The following is an 18,639-nucleotide window of genomic DNA, read 5'->3' as shown; positions in this document are numbered from 1 at the left end:
CCCTCTTTTCCTCTTAGGCCTGCACCGGTGAATGTACAGAGACAACAGCAATGGAATCATTGGGTGAAATCATTGGGGGAAAAGTCCACTTTTCTGTGCCTGGAAACTTGCTCAACCTATGTAACTACTGTTAAGAGTTGAGGGTCACATTACGTTTTATGTAAATTCTTTTTCCGCGCTCTGTTTTTGCAACGTGTGGACGTATTCTTAAGTGTCGCTGGGGTTGCTTGCTCACTGCATACACTATGTTCTTTTTGTCTTTGGGTATCATTCAAAGCATTAAGAGGTCCCAATGACAGAATGGATCTTCCGTTCGGTAGTGACGGTGCTGAACACTTAAAAATCATATTTCAGGCGCAGAACAAGGGGGTTTGAAGTATTTTTTCACCTTGAAATGTGTATGTGGAGATAGTTGTTCCTTAAGTGCTATTTGCAGATTGTCTCCATTGAGGAATCGTATACAATTTTCTTTAATGCGCCGTTTTAAATTTTGTGTCACGTTTAATTGTTTCAACCCACTCTGTGATGCCAACAACTGCGTTCTTACCAAATCCCATCTGATTGGTGCAGTAAGAGTCTTCTCTCCGTTTGTGGAAGTATCGAAAATGTCTAAACCTGGGCAAATCGTCTGTGTCCTTGGATTGCTTAGGCCCTGAATCACCTCCTCAAGCCCCAACTACCCAGCAGTGAGCGCTACTCTTTACGTGAGGAAACGCTGTGGATCGCAATTGACCTGTTCCTTTCTAGCACCGATTAGAGTGGTGACCACTGTTCGGGTCGCATTCTCTCCTTTGGTCAACACAGAGCTTTGTGTAGCCAGTCATGTGTGTCCCGCACTGTTTTATGATGCATTCGAAAAGCACTGTGGAGTTAGAGGCTTGGCTTTCTCTTACGACCTTTTTTCATCTCCTCTGCCTTTTGCCACCTTGCTGACCTGTCCATCTTTGAAAGGCCACCCCAGGAGCTATTGTTTCTTTGTCCATCTGAACGGACAGCTAGAGGCTGGGCTGGCATCCCCGCCAAGATTCTGAGGGGTTGGCTTCTCAGGTCTAATTTAATAGGGCCATTCCGTGATTACGTCTCTTTAAAAGCATGCGGAAGAGGGGGAAAAAAGAGAAACTAGTGGAGAAAATGAAGGTTTTTAAATAAACAGAACAGCCCTTCCTGATATCGGTCATTCATCCCAGCGAGGGGGATGTTTTTACATTCGAGATGAAAGGGGAAGGCTCTTGAACAGTCTGTCAGCCAGAAGCTTCCCTTCCCTTCTCAGCACTGTCCCAGGTAACAGCGTATTTGGGTTATGACATTATGTGTTTTGTCTGGCTTGCTGAAATAAAATTACTTCAGAGCATTGAAACTACACAATAAATTTTCACCTACTATTAGCAATACTCATTTTTCCCCTTTTCCTTTGGACCCCAGAGCCACAAAAATAACCAACCACAAACAGATGGCACGGTGCCCTGCCTAAGAAGATTTATGTGTTCCTAAGGAATAGCCAATTTAATGGAGATTCACAGAGAGGGTTTCTATTTATTATTATTATTATTCAGATAATTCAGAGGAAAACTGTTCGACAAAAGGCCGTTTATCCTCACACACTTTTGTATGGGCTAAGTAGTAGTTTTGTATCACATGGTATATTTGGAGATATTGAATTTTTAATAATTTAAGTATTTATCAAATTTTCCTCTACACATTTATGTGATTTTTTTTTTCCAGCTCGGTTAAGTCCAATGCAGCCTGATAGAAAGTAGTTATCTAGCACATCCAAGGAATAGGGATGATTTAGCCTCTACTGCGTATCTGTTGATAGGCACACGTCAGTCCGCTCTCACTGTGTTACAATCTCTGAGGGAAACGGGAACGACAGGGGAACCCAGAACGTTACCGAGTGGCTCCTGACGGGTTTTGGTCGGAAGGTGGACTCTTGACTTTCCTAGAGTTGGGCCAAAAAAAGGCTGTGATCAGCATCACGTCACCCTACTTGGTCTGGGCTCGTGCATATCAATTGCCGGTGATAACGGCAAAGCATTTCCTCTACCAAAGGAACTTTTCGGAGAAAGTGAAGATGACGCCCACAGTGTCCAGGGCTGGGCGTGGGACTGGCTGAGTTTCCGTTAGCAGCTTATGCGGCAGACGTTCCAGCACCCTCTTTGCGCAGTTCGAACCGTTGTGCTGTAGACAGTGTACAGGGCCAAAAACAGTCTCCCTGTGTAGTGACAAATTGTTACAGGCTCCAGTGAGCAAGTAATTATTCAAATGGAGTCAGTGTGAGTATGAATGTGACAACTATTTCTTCATTTTAAAATGCAGGGGAGGTGGGGTGGTAAGCAGTGGGGGGATTTGTTCCCTCTAAAAGAGCTTTAAAAAAAAAACTATTCACATTAAAAGATTAGAATTATGTAATGCTATGGGCAAAATTATAAATCACGTATAGCCTTGTTAAATACACCCTTTTATATGATACTTGCGTTACTGGTTATATTATACTTGTGTCTCATTTTATAATATTCATTAGTCATATACTTGTCTTTGTATAAGCCATCATCTTAAAGAAGACATCTAAATTCCAGAAAATGTATGTACCATCTGTCGTTCTAAGTTTGCCTCCCTGGAAGTCGCTCTGCAGAATGTAGGACATTTCCATCAGTATAACCTACAGATAGCAGATGAACAGCCACACACTGCTGTTCTCAGGCCTTCCTATTGTACAAGAGCCCCGTCAGATTCCAGATCTTCCTGCCCACCTAGCGCTGCTCAGTACCAAATGCGATATCCTATTGCCGTCCTACCAGGATGGGGCACACTAGCTCCGTTAGCCCTCCCAAGGAAAAAGAGGCAAGCTCACTAGCACGGTATCGACAGCCTCTTTCAGCGTTCCCAAAAGTCAGGAACCACCTATCACCTGGAATGTTTGTTAAAACTACAGATTACGGCAGCCCAATCGGAATTTCTGAGGATGGTCCGGGAGTCTGGATTCCCAACAGACTCCGCAGGTGGTTCTCACATGTGCGTGCTAAAGCTTACGAACCACCAATTTAGGGGTATTTTGCTCAGCAATCTCTCCGCTAAACTGCTGCCAGCTTTGTGTGGCATTGGCTGTTTACCAGATAATTTGCTGTTTTGAAATTTAAAAGAAAAATTATAAAACTCTGCCTAGAATATAAATCTACCAGATGGATAGGTGTTTTCTGTCTCGAGACGTTAGGGTCCTTCACTAAAGAAGTTTGGGGTATTTCACACCATTGCTGGCTGTCGATTGTCTAAGTAGTTTATAAAGATTGTCGGGTTTTTTGTTTGCTTGCTTGCACGAAGTTAGTGATTTTAGGTGAATTGCTGTCCTCCCTCCCCACCCCACCCCCAAAGATGTAAAAGGTATATTAAATTATGAAAACCATATCTCTTCGAGTGGGGAAAAAATGCACCCCGGGATTATGCCAAGTTCGTTGGTGGTTCTGGACTTCACATGCAGCTGGGGCTTTCTTGAGAGCATCGCTCTAGCTCACTGCAGACAGGAGCTGCTTTCCTTGAAGCAGTGCCGCGTAGCAAGCATACTGGTTTTGCTCCGGTCGCGTGTTTCCTTGGGCTGGCTGGGATGGAGAGAGGCCGCAGATGGAAATGCTGGGGGTGTGCACCTCACATACACTGCCCCCGTGGAGGCACATCGGCATAGACGGGTGTCCGCAGATTTCCTCAAGGCCTCGCCGATCCAGTCAGAGAGAAGGGTTTCTCCTGAGCTTTTCTCACATCCTCTGTATGTGTTGTGTTAACGGCGGTCTTTATATATTAGCCACGTGTGAAAATGGTCCTGAATATCTGCAGACGTACACACGCAGGTAGGCCCTTCAGTGCTTTCAGAAACAAGGAATAAAATATTTTGTGGGGCATGGTGTATTGTTTACCATGAAAAGAACAAGCCGTGTGTGTGTGTTTCTGGTCCCATTTCCCCATCTTCTGGGAGTGATTTTGTCGCCTTGTAGGGAGACTAAGTGAAGGAAGCCGAGAGAGTAAGAATGAATGTTTGAGTTCAGTTTTGCTCACACCATATGTTCTTCGTGTTCCTTTTGAATATATTAAATCCAGGGTGGAATGACTGCCTCAGGACCTTGACCCGCACTTACTTTAAGAAATCATTCTAGCTCTTAAATTTCGGTGGTGAAGCCAGAGGCTAGTGCTCGAAATGTATTTATGGTGCTCACACGGCTCTTCTGCAGTCACGGACCCTTTACTGCCCCTTTTTATGCCTGAACTTTACATACTGGATTACTGATGTCAATGGGAGAAAGAACAGGGCCTTGATTTAACACATCCTTACAATAGTGGTGGTCTTTCTCTTCTGGGAAAGGAGAAAAAAATAGTGCCCCTGGAGTGTCATCGCCCTGGGAGGCGTATAGCTCTTTGCAGTGATTCATTGAGAATTCTGGTAAGAAGTCAAAAAGTAAGCATTTCAACAAAAGGAACAGTAAAAGCCACAGTAAGGAAAGACCTTATGATCCATTTACTAAAATAAAATTTGCAATGTAAGGCAGGAGGACTAAATAAAACTGTTACTCTAAACCCTCTCCTTATTTGTCTCTCAGAATAATAACACAATGTAACTTTTGACAGGTTTTACATTTGCATACCCTAAATGTCCATTTAAGAATATATAACAGAGAATGAAGAAATTTAGGGAATTTCAAACCAACAGATATGCTTAAATTCATCTAAGTCTGATTGTTATTTTTTTAATATTTTTTTAAATATTTGTTTTTGAGAGAGAGAGCGTGTGTGCACGTGCAGGGGGGAGGGGCAGAGAGAGAGAAAAGGAATCCCAAGCAGGCTCCCCGCTGTTAAGCACAGAGCCCCTACGCAGGGCTTGATCCCACCAGCCAACCATGAGATCATGACCTGAGCCGAAATCAAGAGTCAGACGCTTGGGGCGCCTGGGCGGGTCTGTCAGTTAAGTGGTTAAGCATGCGACTCAGGTCATGGTCTCACGGTCAGTGAGTTCGAGCCCCACATCGGGCTCTGTGCTGACAGCTCAGAGCCCGGAGCCTGCTTCGGATTCTGTGTCTCCCTCTGTCTCTGCCCCTCCCCCGCTTGCGCTCTGTCTCTCTCCCAAAAGCAAATAAACGTTAAAAAAATACATTAAAAACAAAAAGAGTCGGACGCTTAGCTGACCGAGCCACCCAGGCACCCCGAGTCTGATTTTTAAATCAGTGTTAATTATTATCATTAAATATGATAATACATATCGTCCCACTTCTTTAGGCTTAAAAAAAATGTTTTGTGTATGTTAACACATCTCATGCACGAAGAAGAATATTACTGTTTTCTGTCTTTCAACAGTAATATTTAGGCATAATTTATTACAAATACTAACAGAACTATCCGTTAGAACCTTTGAAGATACAGGCCTTAACTGGAGCCGCGTGTCCGTGACTTTGCCACCTTCCCGGGATGGTGTGGCTGTCGTTCCTTGGAACCCACTCTGAATAAGTAGCAAGGACGTGTGGACTTTCATAAAGAAGCTCCTCTTTCCGCACGCCTCCTGCTCTTCCATTCTGTTCTTCTAAAAAGAGTGTTTCTTAATGTACAGATTTACTAATTCCTACAGCGCTAGACCCCAGAGAGAAAACTGCACGAAAGCAGCCCACAGCTCGGAGCAAGGCGGTCTGGTGTAATCTCTCTCAGCTGCTTTTCTGAGGTTTCACACATTCACAAAAATAACAGCATTTTTAGCTGATCCCAATAGATTTTTCTCTGCAGCTGCATCCCTTGAAAAAGCTTTTTGTTCCAGTTCTTAAAGTCTAAGTATTGAAAGTAATTTGGAAAAAAAAAAAAAAGGAAAGAAAGAAAGAAAGAAAAACATCCCAATTATGATTTGTGTGTGTGGTGATGACTTCAAGGGCTGACTGGCTGCAAATGGGCTCGGGAGCACAAGCCAGTGCGCCCGCGGAGAAGACGGGCGCTTCCCGGGGCATCCGTGGGCGCGCCGCCGTGCTCACGGGCACGTGGCGGGGTCGGCTTTTTTGGCAGGACCTCTGGTCTCAACCTGCAGAGATGCTAACGATATTAGCAAATTAGCACCACAAAGCTTGCCAGCTAATTCGCCAGAGCCCTGCTCACTCTCTCTCTGCTGTAATTAAAACTAATTATTTTCTAAAACATAGTAATACATGAATATGTGCAATAATCATTTTGTAGTGGGCAATCTGTAGAGCCTTTTTTAACGCTTCTTTTTTTTTTTTTTTTTTTTTTTTTGGCCCTTTATGCAACATGTGCACTGCCTTGGTTGAGCCAGCATTTCCGTTTGCAGAATGTAGAATGGGTCCTGTTCATAAAACCTCAGGTTTACTTTATTTTGAAATAGGAATGTTTTCTGGCTTTCACTCATTTACAAGGCTCATAATTCTCTCCACTCGCCCTTGTCTGTTTCCAACTCTCCTCACACATCTGTTTGTGTCGCACTCCCGGCCCAGTGTTGTGCAGATGGTTTTCACAGTGGGGTTCTGTAGAAATTCAGCTGTTATTCCCTGGACGTCTACACTGATTCCCTACTGTAGCCTTGTGCTTCCTTTAAAAAGAAATCTGAACCCATATTTTTAGCTTGAAAATGTCTTTTCGTATGGGTAATAAATGCGTCTAAATCAGTTGTTCTTCGGAGAACCTTTCAATCTAAAGCCTGGATGAACTTGGTAGAATTTCTGAGCCTAGAGATGGAGAGTGAGTTTTGCCAGGGAGCGTAGAGTTCACTCTTGGGCTGCTGGGCATTTGAGCTGCTGCTGGGGATTGATAAGTGCACGTACGGTCCCAGACTGAAAGAAAAGCAGCCCCACTGCAAACTAATTAGAAATCCTTTCCTTCGAAAAGAACTTTTGATTATTGTTTTTGAAGTCATTTGTTACGATTGTTTTCCATCGTTGCAGACCAGGCCACATGGAATAGATAAGATTTTCAAATGAAACCATATAAAATGTCAAATGAATTTGCCAACTATAGACTATGTAAACTTAGGAAATTAAGAAAGCACAACATCCTCTAATCACCAGGTAGAAAATACACACATCCACTCTTTCCTTTCAACACCCGATGAGCAGTTTAAACATTGGACTTCTTTCCACTTGTCACCTACTCCATTAAATAACTCTGTAATCATTTTGAGAAGATAACGTTGATACGAGTTGACTTTCAGCGGTGGGGTGTTGAATAAATGATTGCATTTGTGTTTTTTCTTTTTAAGTTAAAAAAGGACCACCAGAATATCGTGCTGTCTAGATGTCAGAAACGAGTGTGCTCTGAGTTACGATTTCTTTTTTCTTTTCTTCCTTCAAGGGAAATGCAAGTGCCCCACGCATCACTCAGTAACTTGTGTTAGCAGGAGCCCAGCCTGACGAATCACATGTATAATCCTAAACTCTTTCTCCTGTTTTCGATTAGCATCTATGGGTCTTGCAGATATGATGTCTCCTGGCGAATCCAAATTGCCCCTGCCTCTCAAAGCAGACGGTAAAGAAGAAGGCACTCCACAGCCCGAGAGCAAGTCGAAGGTATTTCCTTTCTCCTCTGCACGCGGTGTGGGGTCTGCCTCGCTGAAGCTGCCATGTTGTTCTGTAGTCACGATGTTGGCCTACACTTTTCGTCGCCATTTTCTTCTCTTCTGCATGCCTCCATTTTGTGCACCACGTTTGTAGTTTTCTTTCCTTTCCCCACCCCCCTTCATGGTGTGGATCTGAAAGTTACTAGTTCTTACGGCATTTAACTCCTGGCTGTGGGAGAGGGGAGGCGGGACGAGACCCACCTGAGAGAAACGCTTTGGGGGTGGGGACAAGTAAGGGGCCTTGCCTGGTTTTGACACTTGCAGCCATTTTCTCTGCCTTCAGTTTATAGCTTCCTGTTTTGGCCGCCTCAGCAGCAACAACATACTTAATATTTTGCTTTCCTGCCTTATTTGATAAATAAGGTGAACAGCTTTTTTTTTTTTTTTCCTTTCTTTCTTTCATAAGGGGTAACCCATGCTTAGCATTCCGTGTCAGCTTGAAGTAAGCATGGTGGCTTAGTGGCCTTCTCCGGCATCCAGCGAACTGACCAAATTCTACTAATTAAGAATGTTGTTCTAATACCTTTATACGTGTGTGTCTTTGTGTGTTTGTTCGTACATGTCTTTATATATATCCATTATATATAAAAATCAGTCTGTTAAACTGGATGTGCTTTTTGTTATTTTAAATAAAGTTTGCCCTACCTTTGTCATTTTTTTTTTTTTATTCCTCTACCACAGGATAGCTACAGCTCTCAGGGTATATCTCAGCCCCCAACCCCCGGCAACCTGCCAGTCCCTTCCCCAATGTCCCCCAGCTCTGCTAGCATCTCCTCATTTCATGGAGATGAAAGTGATAGCATTAGCAGCCCAGGCTGGCCAAAGACTCCATCAAGCCCTGTAAGTGGCTCTGGTTTTTTGTGGTTTTCGGTTTTTTTTGTTTTTGTTTTTGTTTTTTGGGGGTTTTTTGATAATTAAGTAATTCTACTTGAATGCTTGCTGATTGATTTGTTTTATAAGACTTTTTCTTCGTGATTTATCCATGAAAGGGTTTGCTTTGTGATTGTAGCAGTAACAAAATGAGTAAAGTTTGTGCAAATCGTAGAAGTTGATTTCTGGTAATGAAACCGCTGTTATAAAGAAGCACCTCGATATGAAGCATGTGATTGTGTTACCGGGTCCAAACTCCTTCACCCAGTGACTTTGTTTAAATGTCTGATCCGTTGTGCACTTACAGAGGATCTTTAAAACGAGTTACTTCTCCATTTACATGGAAACTAATAGCAGCCAAGGAGTAAATGACAAGTTTGGCCTTTGGCCTAAATCTTTCATGGGCTGTTGTATCTGAAACATCTTATTTCAAAACTGCCTACCTGAAAATAGAGATGTGACGCTCCGGGCACGGGTTAACACAATATCAGCCCTACTTTGTTTCATTCCACCTGTCAGAAATTAACAGCAAAGCTGTAGAAATGTTCCTGCAAGTGAATATTTGGAAGGCTACTTTTAGAATAATATTATGTACCCGCATTAGAATGAGTGGAGATAGAAAAATTACATCCTGCACAAGACTGCTGATAATCTTGAAATTAAGTGTTGATTTCCTTATGATATAGAGAAAACAAAAATGGTGATGTGCATATAAGGGAATTTTTTTAGTCTTAATGTTCTTCTGTCCATAGAGCCCGGTCTTTATTTTCCTACTGAAGAAATTAATTCTGTGCCATTAAAAAAAAAAAAAAAAAAAAAGAATAAAATGGCACTGTAGTAACCTTTATTTTACATTCATATAGGGAATCAAAAGATCTGTTTTAAAAAAAAAAAAGCCTTAACATGCAATTACTTGCCAAGAAGGCTTAATTAACACGCTAATTTTTGTTAAGACGACGTATTGAAGAGTACAGCTCAGGAAAAGCGAGTTGGAGGGAAGAAGTCTCTATGTGCAGAATCTGGCAATCTAGTCAAAACCCCAAAAGGAGGCTGCTATTAATTATCCATTCACTGGTTTAAACAGATAGAAGTGAAGGTTTGAAGGGTTGGTGGTTCCAGTAAATGTTTGTAAAATTCATGTGGAGCTCTAGTATAACCAGCATTTTCCTTTTCAGAGGAAGAAAGGGCAATATTCGCTGTTACCTTCTCTGTAGACATGTTTTGCTTTTGCAGCAACGGAGATGAAATGAAAAATGCTCTCGGGCGGGTTTGCAGAACTAACAGGAAGGGGGAGGGCAACTCCCGCATCTTGATGGCTTTGTGTCATTGGCTTTGAGTCTCAGAAGGCAGCCGACGTTCCGGGGGTTTTCCCCACAATCTCCCCTGGTGTTGTGTTGTGTTTTGTCTTCATCACAAGAAGAGCATTTTTGAATCGGCATACTCTCAGGTTAGCAGGTAGAACTCAGATGAAAACTTTTCAAAAACATGTATTATGTTGGCTCGGAGGGAAACATTTTAGAGGCCGAAAATCATAATCGTTAAAACCTTAAGATAATAATCAAGAATAATAATTTGTGAAAAACAAAGACTACTGATAGACGATATTATATATTATACGTTTAAAATGCCACTTTACTGACTCTGGCTTATAAAGATGGAGTGAGATATTTATGATACTTTGACTAGTCAGGTGATCTCCATCCAATGAGTCCCAGAGGAAAGAAACTATTACCAAAACCTCACTTTCCACTTAAATATAAGAAAAAAACAAACTGAAGTGTTGATTTCATTTCCTGAGTATAATATAATTAGACATAAGGTTGCATACTCCTTTTTTCTAAACATTCCCACATCCGTTATCTCTTCCTGTACCATAACCATTGTATGTTTAAGAACGGGCAAGCAAATGTCCAGCTCCAGTGGTAGAGAAGGACCGGGGAAGCTGTGGTCCCAGGTAGAAGGATTCAGATGACGGCTCTGTATGGAAAAAATGGCGCCTGTCTTGGATGAGATGCTAATTTAAGAAGGGAACCAAATGCAATTGGAAGGAATGACCAGAGAGTATCTGTGCTGTCAAATCACTGCTGATATATACGATTTAGGAATATTTAACTGTTCTTTCTGAGACACAACTTCAGTTTGCCCTTAACATTGCTCCTACCAGTGTCTCTAATAAAGCCTGTCTAATAGAAGGCCTGAAATGGACTGAATAATAAAGATGTTCAGTGCTTTGACAGTGTGCTATGGACCAACATTGTTTTGTTACAGAACATTCTAAAATAAAAATAAACATTTGCACATACACAGATTACCAGGCATATGGTAAAGACTGCTGAAATGTAAATCTGCCTTGGAGATTTGAGGAAAAATGTACTTATAGACTTAATTAAACTATATGCAAGGAAAACATTTGTGGCGCCATAATGTCTTACTGTAATTTTTCGGCAATCTCCGTTCCCTTCTCTTGCGTCCATGACAGTTACGGGCACTAGAATACCATTTTTACAACACAGAAGCAATGTGAGGTGCTCCTAGTGACCTGGAGGAGGTAACCCTCCTCCTTTCTGCAGGGCTGGTGTGTTTGCCCAAGTGTCCGTGGCTAGAGCGTATGATGACACCCATCCAAAGGTTGCATCTAAGCTGGTGTCTGTGAACAGAAAAAGTACATGTTGAGCCTAATCGACGATAAAGTATATACTCTTTTATTTCCTAGCACTTATGTTTCCCTTTATGTCCTTTTCCTCTGTTCGGACACCCAAAGACTAACTTTGATAACTGGCCAGTAAACAGACCTTGAGGCTGGGAGTAGAGATGGAATGTGGCAGTCATGGGCACAACCCCTCCTCAGCTTTCAGTCTTGTTAGATTGTGTCCACGGTCACTCAGCACCCCGGTCTCTGAAATCCTGTTACAGATCCCTCCAGTGTGCAGTCGCTGTTGGGGATTCAAAATCGGCTCGAACCCTGCCTCGTGGAACGTAAAGTCTAGTCAGGAGAACGTAGGGCAGACAAATGATCCCATGCAAAACACGGGCTTTTTATAGGCCGTGTAACCAAGGGCCGCCAAGGACAAATAGAGCGGGAGACAGTGATTCAGATGAGGGAGCCTGTGTGCCTGGGAGGCCTCTTCCAGGAACTGACGCATCACCTGAGGCCTGACCACTTCTCCTCCTGATGCATTTTCCTACATTATGGTGCCATGAAAATCCTTAAGTCTTTTTTGAAGATTTAAAGCTATGAAAAATAAAATGATCCTATTAAAAACCACTGTCTTCATTAAGCTTTTCTAACTTTATGAGAACAAATTGAGACATACAAAAGTTAATTAAATTCAAGTTCATTTAACAAAGAAAGGTAAGGAAAGGTAAAATATGTATGGTCAAAGTAAGTACACTATTATTTTAGGCTTATCTCAGGTTAAGAGATACACTCATTTCACAAATGGGAACAGACATCTGCATAGCCCCACTGCTCGGGGCCTGATGAACGGTCCTTCCGGACCCCTTCCCCAGTTTGGCATCAGAGAGGACCAGGCCAGAGATGGCCTGGATCTTAGATTCAGAACGCTGGTAGAGCCACTCAAGGTAATTTTCAATTGAAATGATCGCTTTTATTTCTCTTACCCTTAAATTGAATGTCAAACTTTTACCTCTCAATTTGTTACAAATAAAATGCAAGTGAGAGGGTTGGTGGGGTTTTTTTCTTTTTTGATTGATTTTAGGTGATAAAAAAATCTCATTTTTTAAAAAGACAGTGGGCCCATTTTGTATTGCGCCCCAAAAGGGAAAAAAATTTTTTTTAACTAGCATTTAGAAACTAACTACCCCCCTTAGTGATGACAGAGCTTCTGGAATGTGTAAAATGTGGTAGGACAATTTCTTTTCCCAGTCAAATATTCCTTGGGTATATGAATATGGAAAATAAAATTTAAAAACATATTATTTGAATATACAGTGTGTTCCAGATTCTAGTCTATATATGGAGATATATATATATATGAATGTGTATATATTTTAAGCTCTAAAGTAATTTTTAAGTGACTTACTCTTGAGCCTCAGCATCAATGTAAATTCTAAAAGATCACACTTTTTTTTAATCCCACCACCCTAAATTTTTTATTTACATCAACTGTATTCACCCATTTTTTATGTATTTGATGTAAAGGTTTTATGCCTCAATAATTCTGAATCCGAAGGCTTAAAATTTCAGCGGAAATAGTCCTGAAGAGCTGCCTTCAATTAGAGGAATGTTGTTATTTTCATTCTCAAGCATCTTCTCTGAGGTCCTGCTTTCACTGGGGATCATTTACTAACAAAGTAACATCAAACTTCAATGGCAGTCATGTTATTTGACCCCCCAAATTACAGCAATGTGTTTAAAACAGTTAAGCCAAATACAATGGAAAAGAGTTAAGAGGAAGTCCCATCTAAAATGAGGACTATCCATTGCAAATGATAAGCTGGTAAAGACACATGAGGAAGTAAATTATTGTTCCAAGGAAATCTTGATTGAGAATTTAGAAGTGAATTTTTCACAGCAACCCTGGAACTGCAGATATTAAAGCACACGAGTTATTGTTACAGACATAAGAGGCATAAAAGAAAAATATACATTTGGGCTGTACCAAAAATGTTAGCTTCCCAGATCACATAATCCAGAAGGTGGGCTTCAGTTGTGCACAGACAGCAAATTTCGACATTTTACTATCACACAGAATTAGAAAACTGAAGAATTAGAGCTTCAGTATAAACCACACGAGCACATAAACCCATGTGTATAAAAGTAAACACATAAATGTATCCATAGATCTGCAGGGAATATGAAATAGCCCATGTGTTTGTGATTAAAGCATGGTTGCCTGAGAAATCTGTTAAAACAATTCCTACTAGCGCCTTGCCTTGGCAGAGAAGTCCAAGAAATCTTACGTAGGGAAAGCTAGTCATCGTGAGTAAATGCCAAAACTTTAGCTGGCTTAGTTAATAAAGCTTACAAAGGAGCAGAAACCACACCACTGGTCCCTATGAATTGTGACCTACCTTCTATATTTCAGCAAGTCCCATATCTGTTCTCCTCCATAAGATTTAGCATTTTAATGAAGACACGCATTATTCACTCTTAATTTTAACAAGGAAAAGTAAGAGTCCGTTTAGTTTTTTGGGCTCTATAATATTGCATAAATGTGAAATTTTAAATTCACTGTGATTCTTCTATGAACTCGCACCCTCTGATTTTTAAAAGTGACGTGGGGCGTCCTTGGAAACTTGCCTTCTGGGATTCAACGCTTATATCAATCAAGTGAAAAAGGGTTTGGTTTTTTGGGGTTTTTTTAAGTCTATAAAAGGGGGAGTTTGGGCCCTTTATTTAAAGTCAAAGTAAAGTCTTCATTAAGAAAATGTATAGTTTGTGCCTGAACTAGTAGCCTTCATTCCTGATTGTTGTGTGATAGCGGTAGTTTTTAAATTTCTTCTCTTCTTGTGTTTGGTAGCTCATTACTTTTTTCTCACCTTCTTCCCTTTCCCCCTGCCCACCCATTCCCCACTTGCAAATGCTCTTTCTGGGCGCTAGAAGTCCAGCTCATCCACCACCACTGGGGAAAAGATCACAAAGGTGTATGAGTTGGGGAACGAGCCGGAGAGAAAGCTGTGGGTCGACCGATACCTTACCTTCATGGAAGAGAGAGGGTCCCCCGTCTCCAGTCTGCCCGCGGTGGGCAAGAAGCCCTTGGACCTGTTCCGGCTCTACATCTGCGTCAAAGAGATCGGAGGTTTGGCACAGGTGAGAGTGCGAGTGAGTGAATGAGGAGACGTTGTGCGTAAGCTCCCAAAGGTTTCTTTGTACTTTTTTTTTTTTTTTTAAATAAAAAGCTAAGCCCGTGGGATTCATGTCTGTGTGCTGTGCGGGGAGAGCACTGGGGTGGGGCCCTGGGCCTGGCACCAACTTGTAGTGTGACCTTGGCAGGTCACTTTTACATGGACCTCCATTCTCATCTACAAAATGAGACGGTCGGGCTGGATTTTTCTTTAGGTTCCCTGACAGCTCTAGAAATCTGTGGGATCTGCCAAGATTTCATAGTAAATGCTTCAGGAATGTTTTGCAAATGACCAAATTAATTGTCCGGATCAGTTCTAAATCCAAAGCAATTTATTAAGAAAACGAAGTCCTGTATCTCACAGCATGTCCACAGTGCCCGAGTGGTAAGAGGGGCATTTCTGCACAGAACTGGGGCTGGGGTGCAGGAGGGGTGGCATCAGGGTGTGGAATTTCAGAAGGCACTCTTCAGGCTTGTGCGGTGCCTCCCCTGCCCCTGCCTGACTCTCCGAACCAGCGCTCCCTTAAACTTGGTACCCTGGGGGCCAAACTTTCCTCCCCCTGGTCCTGGCTCTGCTGTGGTTTGGAGTCTAGCACATGAGTGCATGTCCTGCGAGAGGAGCAGGGAAGGGGTCCCAGGTAGGTGCTCACTGCGTGCTGGGCACCATGCTTTCCGTTTGTTCTGGTATGGTCTTTCCGAATACCCGTTAAATGCAGGCGTCATCAGCCCCAAAGAGGAGAGGACACTGTAACAGAATGAAACACGGTTGTGTGGCCCAGGGACTCACGGGGTGGCTGTAGGCCAGGTCTGTCAGATTCTAAGACACGTGCCGCCACCCCCCCCCCCCATCTTCCTGTAGCTCTCAGGCTGGTTATCCGTTAGCATTACTTGGGGAGGGAAGAAGAATTACTTGGGGAGCTTTAGAAACCTGTCAGCACCTGGGCTCCCACCCGGATCACTGAAAGGAGCTGCTCTGGGCCAGGTGGTCCAGTACACAGTGTGGGACCCTGCACTCCGCCCCGGTGCCTCAGGGTCGCTAACCATTCGGGAGTGAGTCACCTAATCCACAGGTACCGCTGAGGGCCCGCCTCGCTCTCAGCGCCTCGCAGCTCTAGGGGAAGCAGGCCAGGCCTTTGTCCCTAGCCCTCCCGGAGGCGCCTCATCCCACCAGAGACCTTCCGTGTACACCCGAAACCAACAGAGCTTGAGTCAAGGCTTTGCAGAGTCAGGTGGTAAGTCGTACGGCGCAGACCAAGTGCATGAGTGGTGGTCAGTGGAGGGAGAGCTCAAGATACAAAACTCTCTCCTACACCTAGACCCCCTCACCTCTCCTCTCTGCACCTGCTCCCCCAACCTTTCCCCTCTACCCTAACCCCGTGGCATAGATTTTTTAGAGTCCTCAGGACACTATACAGTTGGGTTTCACCCTCACAGAAGCATAGAGTTTGTCCAGACCCCTTACTTTTCCTCCGTCGACAGCGTGAATTACCTACCATGTTGGGTCTGTGGGTGAGGTTCATTGCCTACCTGGCTAACAAGGGCTGCTTGAGCGCAGCTGTGATGCACGATGGTGAGCCGCGTGGCCACGTTGCCCTTCACCCCATCTTGATTTCTACCTGGCCGCCCTGAGCTGCAGTCAGAGTGGGCCCTGGCAGCCACATAGAGGTCGGTGCAGAGCCTTGCTTTTCAGGGCAGCCCAGGCAACACGCCTGCTCATCCCTTCGGAAGCATTTCGCGAGCATTTTGTTTATCACACACCATTTAGTACTAAGTAAATGGACATAAAGAGCTTTGTGATAAAGTTTGAATCCAAAAATTGAACATTTCATTAAAAACCACTGTCGCCTTAACATTTAACCATGCTCCTTACTTAGCGCCAGGCGCGTCTAAAGGCAGAATATTCCCCAAATGTTCGCAGGTCTGTGTGCTTCCTTCAGATGTCCAACCTTGCTTAACTGTCCCAAATGGAAACCGAAAGTTAATGCCTAAAGTCCTTTTGTAGCATTCCAGGATTTCTCTCCTTTTTTCTCTTCACGTTGCGGCTGTATTCTCTGCAGCCTGAGTCAGTGGGAACCCTGCGTGGCCCTGCCCCTTCCCCAGCTCACAGGTGCCCACCGCGTCGGCTCGCTCGTGGCTTCACAGAGCCACCCAGGGTGGATGGCTGGTGCTGGCTTTCCAGTGAGGGGCCCTCTGCCCAACACCCTAAGAAAGTCTCCCGTGAGAGAAGAGATGCAGGCTAATATTACAGGGAGCTTGGGCTGGTGGAAGGAAACACTGTTTTTCGTATCAGAGCTCAGCACTTAAATTGCAAAGTAGTTCTGTTACTGCTTTTTAAGTTCTTTTTCGGGTGCCTTTTTTTTTTTTTTTTAAGATTAGAGGTGGGCTGGGGATGAGCGCGGGTGAGAGTGTACATTTGCTCAAAAAAATCGCGGGCTCTGAGCAGCAACGGCCTGGAATGGTGCGACGCATTAGAAGGCACACCAAGCAGAAGAATCGCAAGGAGCAATGCTTTTTATGTAGCTATCAGCAGGTCCCTTAATGGTTTTATAACTGTAAATGCTGTCTATGCACTACTGAGTGGGAGTAATGAGCATTCGTTAAGAGAGGCAAATGAAAAAAAAAAAAGTAAACCAAGACATTAAGTGCTTTTTTTTTTTTTTTTTTTGTCTCCTGGCTTTAAACAAGCCACTTTGCTGCAAACCAATGATCCTGCCTTTTTTTTTTTTTTTTTTGCTAGGTTAATAAAAACAAGAAGTGGCGTGAGCTGGCAACCAACCTAAATGTTGGCACTTCAAGCAGTGCAGCGAGCTCCCTGAAAAAGCAGTATATCCAGTACCTGTTTGCCTTTGAGTGCAAGATTGAGCGCGGGGAGGAGCCCCCGCCGGAAGTCTTCAGCACCGCGGACACTAAGAAGCAGCCGAAGCTCCAGCCGCCCTCTCCTGGTAAGCGGGAGTACTACACTTGTCGCCGGGGAAAGGCGAGGCACCGGCACCCCCACCCCCAACCCCACCCCGGGGCGCTGGAGGCCACCCGCCACTCATGTTCTGAGAAGGCCACTTCACAGTAAAGCAAACAGAACGCGGGATCTCTGAGGACAAGGGGCGTTTTGTTTTGTTCTGTTTAATTGAACCCCCCTGTCGGCAGTGCTTAAGGGAGGCGAGCATGCGGTTTGGGACGCTGCCCTCTGGGGCCAGCATTTCCAAGGCTTTCTGTGGAATTCTGAGCTGTAGACCTTTATTCCTTATACAGGTATTTAAAAACATCCCGTCTAACTCTGTCAAAATAAGTATCCCCGGTAACCTTTTATTCCTTGTACAAGTATTTTTAAATATTCCATTTAACTCTGTCAAAATAAGTGTCCCCGGTAACCTGTGCTCATACTTTTGTGCTACTAGAAAATGCCACCCTAGAGGTTTGACGGCCAGTTCCTACCAGCTGTGCCTGTGTCAGGGACACTCAGAGTTGTATGTTAGCAAAATGAAATTTGGACTTCATTTTTACTGTCCCCTGCTCAGCATGTTCTCACTTGTAGGGAATCTAGCAAACTGTCACGGTAAAGGTCCATGCAGCCCTATTTCTGAGACCGAATAGCCCATTAGCTCTGACCTAGAGGCCAGGAGTCTTAGGAATACTACCTAGGAATAACGCAGTTCACCTAAATCCTCATAAGCAAAACCAAGCGAATGCCTTCTCTCCTGTCTCTCCACTCAACTGTTCGAGACCCTGCCATTCTCTCAGCTCTCCTGCTAGCCTTAGTTCTTACCTGTTAGCGTTCCAAATTACTGACTCATTATATTCTAATAAATACAGTATTCAAGATAGGAAGAAATTTACATCCTCCTGAGTTCTGGGTGGTGACCTCACTCAAGTCCGATCCAACCGTGTTCTTGTCTTTCTGGCCACATCCAAGCCCTGTGATGGGGTCAGCACTTACCGTGCCGTCCCACGTACAAGGTGAGGCTGGCCGTACCTGCCACTGTCTATCACACAGGATTGCCCTGGGATCAAATGCCAGTATTTCTTAGGCACTTAAAGTGTGCCAGGCACCTTTCTAAGTGCTTTTCCATTCAATCACATCCCCCCTATGATGCACAGATACTGTCCCAAAGTCCATGAGAAAACTAAGGCACATAAAATCTTGACTAACTGGCCCCAGATCTCCTGCTAGTGAGTGCTATCCAGCCCTGGCATTATGCCTAGACCTACTGTATTCCTCTGTCCGTGTTTGAAATAGCATTGTGACAGGGAAGCCTTTTGCACACACAAGAAGGTGTCTGTGAGCCAAAGAAAGAAATTGTTGTCTCTTTAATTATTTCCTCTTGCTGCTTTCTGGATGGCAGTGCTAGTACCTAAGGTCACAAATCAAGGGATCTCACA

The 18,639-nt window shown here is 43.6% G+C and overlaps 1 protein-coding gene across 9 annotated transcripts in view; it reads left to right on the top strand.

Moving 5' to 3' along the window:
* Positions 1–18,639, top strand: part of ARID1B (AT-rich interaction domain 1B) — a 446,720-nt gene that overhangs the window by 404,871 nt on the left and 23,210 nt on the right. For 5 of the 9 annotated variants that reach the window (XM_053904329.1, XM_053904326.1, XM_053904328.1 and 2 more), the window contains 4 exons: positions 7,426–7,535; positions 8,267–8,425; positions 14,019–14,228; positions 17,000–17,204. In XM_053904329.1, coding sequence (XP_053760304.1) covers positions 7,426–7,535; positions 8,267–8,425; positions 14,019–14,228; positions 17,000–17,204 — 684 coding nt within the window. The remainder of the gene's footprint in view (positions 1–7,425; positions 7,536–8,266; positions 8,426–14,018; positions 14,229–16,999; positions 17,205–18,639) is intronic. The other 4 variants (XM_053904331.1, XM_053904334.1, XM_053904327.1 and 1 more) reach the window with 3 other exon arrangements.

This window comes from Panthera pardus, unplaced genomic scaffold (genome assembly GCF_024362965.1).
Source record: "Panthera pardus isolate Hobbes unplaced genomic scaffold, ASM2436296v1 HiC_scaffold_17, whole genome shotgun sequence".
NCBI classification, from domain to species: Eukaryota; Metazoa; Chordata; class Mammalia; order Carnivora; family Felidae; genus Panthera; species Panthera pardus.
Note: the sequence above shows the minus strand (reverse complement) of the source record. Positions and strands in the feature narration are given on the sequence as shown.